The sequence below is a fragment of the Nothobranchius furzeri genome, chromosome 11 (assembly GCF_043380555.1).
Source record: "Nothobranchius furzeri strain GRZ-AD chromosome 11, NfurGRZ-RIMD1, whole genome shotgun sequence".
In the NCBI taxonomy this organism is placed as follows: Eukaryota; Metazoa; Chordata; class Actinopteri; order Cyprinodontiformes; family Nothobranchiidae; genus Nothobranchius; species Nothobranchius furzeri.
Genome location: NC_091751.1, coordinates 42,655,514 through 42,667,363, shown reverse-complemented (window position 1 = coordinate 42,667,363; position 11,850 = coordinate 42,655,514). Strand labels below are relative to the sequence as shown.

At 43.2% G+C, this 11,850-nt stretch overlaps 1 protein-coding gene across 6 annotated transcripts in view; it reads right to left on the bottom strand.

The window, feature by feature from the left end:
* LOC107383537 (microtubule cross-linking factor 1) overlaps positions 1 to 11,850 on the bottom strand; it is a 323,529-nt gene that overhangs the window by 44,680 nt on the left and 266,999 nt on the right. For all 6 annotated transcript variants that reach the window (XM_054746802.2, XM_054746804.2, XM_054746814.2 and 3 more), the window contains exons 5-8: positions 10,342 to 11,739; positions 3,213 to 3,359; positions 403 to 504; positions 1 to 170 (exon numbers count right to left, since the gene is read on the bottom strand). The exon at positions 1 to 170 is cut by the window's left edge and continues 37 nt beyond it. In XM_054746802.2, the coding sequence (XP_054602777.1) occupies positions 1 to 170; positions 403 to 504; positions 3,213 to 3,359; positions 10,342 to 11,739 (1,817 nt within the window). The remainder of the gene's footprint in view (positions 171 to 402; positions 505 to 3,212; positions 3,360 to 10,341; positions 11,740 to 11,850) is intronic.

Here is an 11,850-nt window from a genome sequence, read left to right as displayed (position 1 = left end):
CGCATGAGGATTCCCCTGAGCTTCATGTAGAAGATGATGGTGTTGCGTCTGAACAGGCGGACCTCCTGCTGCAGCATGGTTCTCTCCTGAGTCCAGGGCACCTCGTGACTCTGGAGACCCTGAAGCTCCAGACCTTCACGCTGCACCTCCAGGTGCAAACGACAATCTTCCTATTGCACGCAAACACCAAGCAATTTAGTTTAATGGCCATATTTAAATGAAGTGTGTTCATTTTATGGCATTTACTAAAAATAACTTTGATCTGAGGTGCATTAACAATGGCCGCATTCCATTTCTGCATAAAGAACATCCACTGAGCAGACAACAGCCCTCATTTATCCATCTGATACCATTTTAAGTTAAAATGTCCTACAAAAAAAATCTCAAGAAGTTATTTAGCACCTGAGGCAAAGTGCTGACAGCTTCCCGCTCCTCTGTTGCAGCTCTCGTCCTTCGTTCATAATCCAGACGAAACAGAACATCAGAAGCAGCCGAGTCCCGGTGCTAATCCCACAATAGCAACACAGAAAAGGGATAATTAACCCATTACTTCTCTCGGTTTTAAAATCAAATAAGCATTCTCTGGTGAGATTTTTCCTGTTGATCGCAAAACAAAACAAAAATAAAATCACAGAAGCAACTTTTTCCAAAGTTAGTTTAAGCAAACTTTAATTCTTATAATAAATCTGCAGGACTCTGACCAGACATTGTCCACCATTTCCCGTCCAGCTGTAAATTGAGCTGCCCAAGGTGTCCTTACCCTATATCACCCCCCCCACCCCCCCCCACCCCCACCCCACCCCCAATGTCATATGCAAATCACATACGCTGACGGGGCAATGCTAATCCTGCCGCATCCAAGCTGCTTTCATTCATTTCACCCTACAGATTACACTGGGAGGAAGAAAAACCCACAAGGATGTGCCATAGCTGTGACTGCTGCAGCAATGTGCCACATCACTGCAGCCAGGCCTTACATAACTGTTTTCTATGAGCATGAGGCAGTGATTATGAATGTCTTCAGAGAAGACAAATCCTGGATTTGATGTTTGTTCATGAAACTGCTGAGTCACTAGAGGAGTTTTTTTAGATATAACTCCAGTTCTGACCAGAAGGGACAGAAGTTCTTGTAAGATATTGATGATGATGGCAGGAAGATCCCATCTCTGGTCTTTGTGGATGATGAGGTCATCTGAGCATCTTCAAACCATCTTGCTCCCAGCCAGCATTCCTAGGTGGGCTCCATATGGGTGCCAACAGGGTTTTTCCTGCTGATTCCACGGTGGCCCCATGGGGGTTTGCCCACATGGATGGTAATGGGCCCTACATGGGTTTTCAGAGGGACCCAGATGGTTTGACGTATACATGGGCCCATTAAAATCTATGCGGACAAACCCTTGTAGAGCCCCCATAGAAACCGCAGACAAACCCTCCTGTAAGTACCCATATGGTTTGCCCACATCCATATGGGGCCCATCTATACATGCTGGCTGGGGGTGGTTGGCAGCTCAGCGTAAAATCTGAGGCCATGGTTCTCAGCTGGGAAAAGGTGAATATTGTACTCTACATTAGGGGAATGGTCCTACCACAAAAGGAGTTTAAGTATCTCGGGTTCTTGTTCAAGAGTGAGGGAAGGAGGGAGCGGGATGCAGATTGGGGCAGTGTCTGTAGTAATGTGGATGCCAAGATGAAGGCAAACTTTCTGGTTGACCGGGGTAAGTACCAGATCGGCTCAGAGTCCTGCGTCTACCAATGACGTCACACTACAAAATTGACTGGATATTAGCACATTGACATAGAAAAAATTGGTTGGTCCAAACGACTTATGCATGTTACGTAAGCATGTTGAAGATTTTGGTTGGTGCTGACAAATGATGGGAGTGATGCTCACACATAAGGTGCTCCAGTAGCCAGATCTGCTCAGTGGAACATGTATGACTTTAACATACAAATACTTCATTACTTTTGTTACTGATATTTGGTCCAATAAAAAAGTCACAGACTAAAATACATAAATACAGAAAATTATCTGTAAACTGGAATTCATTAACTCATGTGGGGGAAATATGTTTTGGGGGATTCTATGAAATGCGGCACAATTTTAAATAACTATTGACAAATGGCTAGAACAGAACATAAGAACAAATGAAGTAAACTGAAGAATTGAACACTTACACAAACAGCCAATGGTGTTAATTATATAAAAACGGCAAAGGTTCACATTATATTGATTTTAGCTTCACTGGAAAAACATGGGGTGCAATGTAGTTTGTCCAAGTGGGATTGCCGTAGTGTGACATCATCAGCAGGTACGGGGCCTCGAGCTAATCTAATACTTAAAGTTTTGATCTAGACTCAAATCATCACCTGTAGTAGTTTGTTTTTGGTAATGACTTGAAAATTGCAAATGTTTCCTCCTCAGCTAGGCAGGGCTCACCCTCAGGGATATGAAGCCTGACATTTGGAAGGGACTCAGTATAAAGCCGCTACTTCACCACACCGAGAGAAGCCAGCTGAGGTAGTTCTGGCATCTTGTCCAGATGTCGCTAAAAAGCCTCTCAGTGGAGGGGTTTTGAGCATGTCCTTAGGAGGGGACACAGAGGCTGACCCCAGACAGGCTGGAGGGAACATGTCTCTAGGCAGGCCTGAGAACGCCTTGTGATCCCATCAGAGGAACTGGTAGAAGTGGTTGGAGAGAGGAAAGTCTTGGCTTCCTTGCTGACACAGCTTTGATACCCTAAAGTACCACTACATCAACATGAGGCAGAACATGCTCTATGCCTCTTTGGAGAACAACAAACTAGCAGCAGACACATATTTGGTACAGCTCTGCTTAACTTCTGACTCTTGTGGTTTCCTCAGTCAGTAAATCCAACCTTCAGAAACTTGTGGTAACCTGTCATACATCAATGGGACAATGTGAAACCCAAATGGAGAGAAAAATCAAATAAACATCTGTAAGTATGGACGTGGATTTTAGTGAGAAATCAGAGTGAATGAAGGGAAAGTGTTCATTATAAAGTGATTGTTGCTGGAGTGTCACTAGACATGCAGAGATACATTTAATAGCTGCATCTTCATCTGAAACACATCTCAATTTAAAGAATTTGGTAAAAGATGAGGTAAATAAAAACATCCAAAACCTGTCCAGATCCATGCTTTGGATTTTGGGCCCCTAGTGGAGGTGGAGGGGAGATGGAGGAGGCACTGACCTCTGTTCTTAAAGCCAGGGGCCTGTGGTACATAGTGAGTCCTGTGGCTCCCCTGCTCAGGGCTTGGCCCCCACACTGGGTCTGGATCTGGGGCTCCACGCCTCGCTCCTGTCCTAGTCGCCACTCCAGCTCATCCCTCTGAACGGACTGTGAGTGACATGGGGAGGGAAGGGAGGGGAAAGGGGTGGTGGTCGGACGGTGTAGAGGAGTATATGATGGGAAACGGGTACAGGTGATGGTGATGTTGGTGTTAGAGGGGATGTGTGAGGTGAATTGTAGACAAAACTGACAGAAGACACCAAACAGGGAAAGACAGCAGATGGTGGGGGACAAAAATAAAACATCAAATGGGTAAAGAATACAAGCAGAGGAACAGGACGGGAAAAAAAACCAACTAACGGATTACAGTGTGTGGAAAGGAACAATCGGACTAGAGTACGAAGAAAAGCGCGAAGAGGAAGACCAACTTAAAGATAACGGCGTATGAGAGAGATGAGAAGAGAACAAGAATGAGGATGAACAAAATCATGGGCTGAAACATCTGGTGGGAACACAACAAGGAACAAAGAGAAGGAACCAGAGGGGAAAAGAATGCAAAACACTTGTTATGAAGCGCATGCAATGAGGGATACATGAGTCCAAACCAACAGCTGAAAAATACCACAGAAACCTGAGGAGCGAAAGCTAGCACTCTAACGATCTTACAACACAAGCCAGGGCACAGCTGTGTGTGCTGCAGTAGCAAAACGTTAAAGACGGTTGCATCTTCAGCTAATGTGATGCTAATTCTAATCAGACAAGTTAACATGAAAAATTAAACAAAGGGATTTTCTTTGAGGTTTGAAGCAGGAATATGCTAGTTGGATACTTTGCCATAATTCTAGCGCAATTGACTTACTAGCTAATTTTATTGTTTGCCATAAAAAAGTCACTTAAATGTTACCTTTAACGAGTTAAAGGCATACTGTACAATTATTCATATTTTAAAGTCATTTTGTTTAGTCACTATGTGCTAAAATGACCCCCACTGCCCTCTGTGGCCAGAGAACCACACTTGCAACTTCAGAGTGCCGATTCGGTTCCTGCTGGACTTATTTAAAGAGCAAGTCACCCCCTACAAGTAACTTACTTCACTCCCACTTTATGTTTGAAAAATGCAACAAATGCTGTTGCCTAACAGACCGAGAGGGTGGAGCCACCAACAAATACACAGAGGCTCACAAAAACATAGTGACATCATAATGTACCAGTTAACATCATAGCATACCTCTTAGCCAATAGCGGTGGCAGATTTAAATTCTAATACAGTGCAGAATTTTTACCTGACGATGGCGCAACACTGACAGTTTTAGGCAGAATATTTAAATTTTAACTAAGATGCACTGAAGTGTCAAATTATTAACTACACGTGTCTGCAGCACGATCAGACATTCGTTTATGTAGTTTATCAGAAAAAAAAATTGATTTGGGGTGACTTGCTCTTTAAGTGGAGCCAGCATGGCAGCTCTAACCTCTTCCAGCACGTTTCCTGAATGTTTTAGATGTGTAAACACAGCTGATCTGATTTAGTGATGAACCACGTCTGTAGAAACTAATGAAGGCTGAGGAGACAATTCAGCTATTAAAGCATTAAAAGACTAACGCACAGTGAGGGGATACTTTTGGTTTTACTAACGGACACTAGGGGGTGCTTAAAGCAAGCCAAAACTACACAGTATCCCTTTCACAGCTAAGAGGCATTTATTAATTACATATCTGGGCAGCTTTAAATTTTGATTGCAATGGATTAAAATCACCTGAATTTAGCTGGATTGAGTGAATTAGAAGATTAGTGGATTGCAAATAATTGAATAAGGATATTTCCTTTGCAGGGTCTTGCATAGAGCACTAATATGATTTTTATTGTGAGTATGAGGAATAAAAGCACACAGAAATTAAATCAAAGTTAATAGACTAAAACATCAGAGTTGAAAACCTTGCTGTTTCGCTGTTCATTTGTACCAGTACCTCCCAACACGATAGCTGTATTTCAGCTATCTGCTAATACTACATGCTATGACAGAGTTTTATTTTGAAAGGTCGGCAAAAAAAAATAATTTTCCTCTTATATGTTATTTAACATGAAGAAATATTTCTTGTTTATTCACAATGATAATGTAAAAATCTTACGAGAAAATATTATTTTGTAGCTTTATATTACAGGTTTAGTTGTAAGTAAAATATGGCAGACCACAAAGAATGCCCCCCAGTTTACTTGCTTAGAAACATGCTTGAATGTGGAAATAAAAAAGGCATTAAATACATTTTTACCCTATCTTCTATCTCAAAACAAGGTCATGTGTCTAAACCACCCAGCTTCACCCAGACTAACCAGCGAGTGACTGACCTACAGGTAGAGGAGCAAAGCAGAATCATTGGATAGGATGAGTATGGAGACGGCGTCAGGTTAAGGAACAGTTTGTTTTACGCCTCATGAAAATTTGGCTGATTAGAGAAAAAAAGATGTTAGCTTGATCACGCAGCACAAAGATAATGAACCTGTGGACATGTTGATTTTCACTAAGCTGCAGTAAAAAAAAATAAGCAGGAAGTCTGCTGGCGACGTTCCTCCACCGTGCAACTCTGTTTTTTAGGTCTCCCTTGGAAGCATTATTGAAGTCACCCAATCTGAGCGTGTGAGATGATGTTCAACAGAAACATAACAGCCATTTATGAAAACTGTGCAGCCGAGTTTCAACAGTAAACTTCATCATGCAACGTTTCACAGCTCCTTTAGTATTTGCACCAGTCACACCAAGCACCCCCCCCCCCCCCCCCCCCCCAAGCCTGGAGTCAGGGGGACTGGAAGCAGGCAAGATGCAGACTGTGAGTGCAGAGCGAGGCAGACAGGCAGGGTTGCCGGCTATGAGGATGTGCATGGAGATGCCGATGTGGAGACATCGGCAGCAGAAAGCGATGGTGGTGGCAGGTGGGACTGAGAGGAAGTGGTGGCACCAGTGTTGTTGAGCTGGGTGGAGCTTTTAAGGGGGGGGGGGCTTCTCTAATGTGCAGGTTTTGTTTTGATTTGTCTTTTTAATTAGATCTGCTCTCAGTTATTAATATTTGATCAGTTGACTAAAACTAGTATCTAAACAAAAAGGTTAATACTGGTTACAACCACTTTAACTGGGTGTTTGGGTTAGAACTAAAGCCCTGCACAGGATTATTTTATAAATACTTCTTCCGCTGATTTCCTGACCATTACCACCTGCTCCCGCAATATCTGCATCCAACCCTGCCTCCAACCGCAGACCAATTAAAAAAAACACGTTAGGACTCTTCTATTTTTAGCCACAGCAGTCCTAGTGTCCTTGACACAAGCGAGACTTACGTAGGGTGAAGTGGATCTTATGAGACCCCAGTCCCAGTGCAAGGGTCAGTAGTACTCTCCATTCCATCAATGATCTTTGGATGTTTATTTGAGCCATATGCTCCCAAAAGATTTACGTTGGATCCAGCAGGACTTGCAGGATCCCAATCCCAGTCAAGGGTTCTAGTTGGAACCATCAACATATAATAACCAGACAGCAGAACGTGGCATAGAAGTTTAGCGACCCCTAGTGTTTGGCTGCAGTATACTGTAACGTGAGGAAATATGGGTTTTCTGTGTCAAAGGTTTCATTTGACTCGGCTGGGTCAAAGCTGGGTTGCTGAGAACTTTAACCCACAGATTGAGACCTTTGCCGACATGAAGTCTGCAAGAGTCTGCTGCAAACCATAACATCTGCCACCTGCAGTGCCAGAAGATGTTGTTCTCATGGAAGCTAGTCATAACATAAAGTCTTAAACTTCCTTTTCTTTATATTAAATGTTGAATAATCATTATTATCATTTTGCTCATTATAAATGTGTTTTAATCAAATGAGTGATTATTATGCTTTGGGTAATCATAATAACTAATGAATCAATGCTTAATTAAATAATGTTTGAATATGTTATAATGACCTTCACACACACTCTCTCTCACAGTAAACTCCAAAAACATTTGCTCTGACGCACAAGTTTTGCTTTGAGAAGAGAAAGGCTTTTGGTAAGTTTTCAGTTCATGATTCAGTTCGGTGTTTGACAACGAAAGAGAGAAGACGTGTGAACAACCGCTAATGGGGGAACGGAGCCCACCGGCTCCTTTCTCCCCCCCTCCCCTCACGCTATTCTTGTCAAGCCAGACAGGATAGCTGAATTGCAACCGCTAACGCAGACTCGTCCCGAGTCTTTTGATTTTCTGAGTAAATTAAACTTAAGAAAGCGCATCTGCAAACGCTTCATCATCACGTGTACCGGGGGGCATCTCTGGACCGGATCGTCGCACACCTTCGTCTCCTCTGCCAGCCAAGGTGTGTCCTGGATGAAACATCCTCCTGGGACGTTCCGGATCTGAACGAGGGTCCTCGTACGGTGAGGCAGTCCACGACAGATAGCGTTTGATGCATCTTTTCCAACGAAACCTAAGTTTATTCAAACCATCACTTTTCACTCAGACACCTGTTTCTTCCTGAAGCAAAATCAGACGCACACACGCATTCATCTCACCTCATTCTCAATTAACACACATTCAACACAGGGTCTATTTGTGCAAGCTTAAAATATCAACTGTTAAAGATTGTTCAACAAAGTTGCCAATGTTGATTGTTATTTCCTATGCTTGTCATTTCAAAATCATTAGTTTAATATGAAGAATTAAAACTTTTAACTTTCAAACTTGTCTCTTCATTGAACTGAAACACAGACCCATGGATATTATCGTCAGTTTATCGATGAAAACAACCTTTGAGTCTTCTTAAAACTATAAAATTTGGTTATTAATTTATTAAAATTAATATCTCAAATTAATATGTAGAATGGTTCCTCTTTCATAAAAGAGCATAAACCATTGCACTACATACCTTTTAAGTCCTGCCCCCTTCTGTTATGTTTTCACCTCATACGCATCACAGAGTTCTTACGTTGCTTAAGTTTTCACCGTGATTGTGGGCATACTCAAAAACCCAACATGGCTGCATCTTTAAGGAAGATTGTGCAGGTTGTCTTTTGTGAATCAGAAGTAGACATCATCATCATCAGTGGTTGGGACTCAAATGTTAGTTGCACAAGACCAAGGAGGGGAAGGAAGGGATGTGGTTAAAACTAGCCATACTTACCAAAAAATTGAAATACAAGTCATGCCAATAATAATAATATTAAAGCTGTTTGTGTTGTCATTGTACCCTTGTTTAGATGTTATTTTTTTAAATCTTTCTTTACTTTGTTTGTCCAGTTTGGTCAACACCCCTCAGACTAACTGTATGGATGCTGTCTCTTAAACGGTAATAAAAACACTCCTGAATCATCTTTGTAATTTATTTCACTTAAATGGCAAATCTGCAACACAAGCTAGTAGAGGTGTGACCAAGTCACAGCTTTGCAAGTCACAAGTAAGTCACAAGTCTTTCCAGTCAAGTCTCGAGTCAAGTCCAAGTAAAAGACAATCAAGTCCAAGTCGAGTCCAAAGTCAATGATGTGGAAGTCCAAGACAAGTCCAAGTCCTTAACTTTTAATATTCAAGTCATAATCAAGTCACCTGTCCAACTTCAATTTAAAGACAATGATAAATAAATTCCAGAAATAAAGCTTCTTAAAACTTAATTTATTTGCTCAAACAAGCAGAAAATGCAACTGAATTTGATTGTAAACAAAGTGCTGCTGCATTTAGCAGTAAATCAAACCCAGAAGGAAGAATGATTTATGATTTTTGTCCACTTTTGTGCTAAAACATCAAATATGCTCAGGTCATCATCAAGTCAACAGATGCAAGTCGATTCAAGTCGCAAGTCATTGACGTTATGGTCCGAGTCTATCAAGTCAAGTCAGAAGTCATTAAAATAATGACTCGAATCCAAGTCATGTGACTCGAGTCCACACCTCTGCAAGCTGGCTTTTAAACACAAACACAGTCATGGAACTCTCACGCCTCCCATTGGCTATGATCCCTGGGCCACAGTTTTCTAGGTACAAACGTCTTTTGTTGTCCACAACTTCAAATGGTGTATTTCTTTTTGTATGGGGAGAAAAAAGTTTCAAAAGATCTGTGCGTGTGTGTCTAGATTTGTGTGTTTAACTAAAGATTTGTGTGTGTGTACTCAATGATTTGTATGTGTAAGAACGGAAGTTACACACGAAAATGTAAACACAAGTTACAAATCAAGAGTTACACACGCACAAATATAGACACACATGCACAAATTTAGACACACACGCACAGATCTTTTGAAACTTTTTTCTCCCCATATTTTTGGCACTCTGGTAGTTTGCCCTAAAGTTGAAGTGGTAGCAGCCAGCCTTTGCTCCTGCTCTGATATTACTGAGCGGAGAAGCTCTCACACCAGTGGTGTTCTGTTGATAAATGCGCGAGTGTGTAATGAGTGGAGGACAGGGAAATGTGGAAGTGCTGTGGACCGGTGGGACGGATGGTGCCATCTTTGGTTTTGGACCAAGTCCTGTTATTGGCAAAGGTTTTTAGATAAATGCTTCATTAATTTTTTTAATGTTTTTAATTTCCACAACATATTTATAGCTATATATGAAAAAAAATGTTTTAAGCTGGCTTGTTTTGCAGATTTGCCATTGTAGCTGTAAACTGAACAATTCCAACCCTCCACAAACACATGGGTGTTTTCTCAAATGGAACCATACCATTAGCGGATATTTTCCTGCACTGAAGGGCACAGCTGTCCAGAGCGTGCTTAACATGCAGACCAGTCCCTAATTACAGCTGAATCTTATTGCACACACTGCTGACTTAGGCTTTCACGGAGTTAGTTCATCGAGTCTCTTAATGACTGAAGATTTAAGGACATTTAATCAGAAGAAAAAGAGATTCTCGCGTTTACCTGAACACCGCAGAGTGGTTTTCGACATGTCTGGACTGGGCCACTACTTAGATCATGTGAGGCATTCACTTTAGACATTTTGAAATGATCTGTACTAGAAGGTGAGATTATCTCAAGGTTTAACGCTAATCATGTAGACCAAAAGTAAAACAACAATCCAGCCGCTGCACAAAGGACATCTGCACGGAATAAACATTTCAGTAAAGCAAGTTAGAAAAGCTCACCTGAAAATCTGTGACCAGATCTCTTCGAAAGGTGCCGATGGGAGAATCGCGTGACATGGATGTGACTGTAGACAGGAAGCTGCTGGACTCTGTGAGGTTCGGCATAGGTGAAAGGTCATCTGTCCTTTCTCTCAGGCCCTCTCCTATGTGCTCCAGTTTCTCTGTGAAGATGTGCAGCTCAGTACGGAAAGCCTTCATGCGCGTGTTGATGGTGTCCAGGACCTGAGAGTCTGGTTTGAAACCAGATGTTGCCCCACCTTCAAGACTCTCCCCCGTTGTTACCAGAAGCCTCCCCTCAAAGATCAAACTGTCCGTGTCGGTGATCAGACGGTCAACCGTCTTCCCGAGACGGTCAGCCTCTCGCTTCACGTTAGCAAGTGATTCCCTCTCCTCCCTTCTACGATTAGCTAGTTCAGTAGCAGTGAGCTCACTGCCGTCTGCGGGTTTGGTGCTTCCCAACCCTGAGGTGGTTCCGGTTTTCTCAAACAGGTCTTCAGAGTCACTCTCCCCACCAACAGGGCCTTCTCTCTTGGGCTGAAGGAGAAGAAGTCGCCCAGCTTCCTCTTCCTCAGTAGCTTCTCGCCGGCCAGCATCACTTTCTGCGTCACTGTCTTGAGGACTACCGGTGCGAAGGCCGAGGTGCGCAGCCAGATCACAGCGCTGGACGTTGGACATGAGGACACGGTTCTCATACTGCAGCTTCATCACTTTTCCACTCAGCTCATTGATTTGCATCCTGGCAGATTTGAGCTCCTCCATCAGCAACCCAGTGCTGGAGCCATTACCGCCCCCCCCATTGGGAGGTTTAAACAAGACACCCTCGCAGGCTTCCTCACCAACAGGCTCAGAGCTGCTGCTGCTGCTGCTGGGGCCAAACTTGAAGCGATTGAGCTCAGATGTTAGCTGCCTGTTGTGGTCCTCAATCTCTGAGATGGATCGACGTAGCAGCTCAGCCTCCTCTTCAACAAACTGGAGATGACGACGCAGCTCACCGGCCGACTCCAGTGGATCACCGCCGTACGGCGACGAGGGCATGCTGGAGAAAGGCTCCCGTCCAAAACAATCCCTTTCATACTGACTGCGAATGTCTTCATTTTCTGCTCGTAAACTGCGGTTCTCCACCTCCAGCTCCACGATCTTTCTCCCCAGAATATTGGCCTCCTCTTCCACCAGCTTGAGGCGCAGACGCAGCTCGGCCTCTCGTGTTGTGTGAGGACCACCTCCAGAGCACTCGGTCAGAGGAAGGGGACTGTCAATGTCGCCATAAATGGATTTGTACTTCTGCAGCTCCCGCTCAAGTTCATCCTTCTCACGACCCAGCTTCGCCATCTTCTTCCTCATCAGGTTGGACTCCTCTTTGGCAAACTGGAGCTGGCACCGCAGGTCTGCACTGTCCTCCTACAAAGGTGAAAGGAGCGCATCACTTTATAAACTCTCGTCAAAGCTTTGCAGCAGCTTGTTTCTACAGTGATGAATTACCAAAAGATCAGCTTTGGGTTCAATTAACGT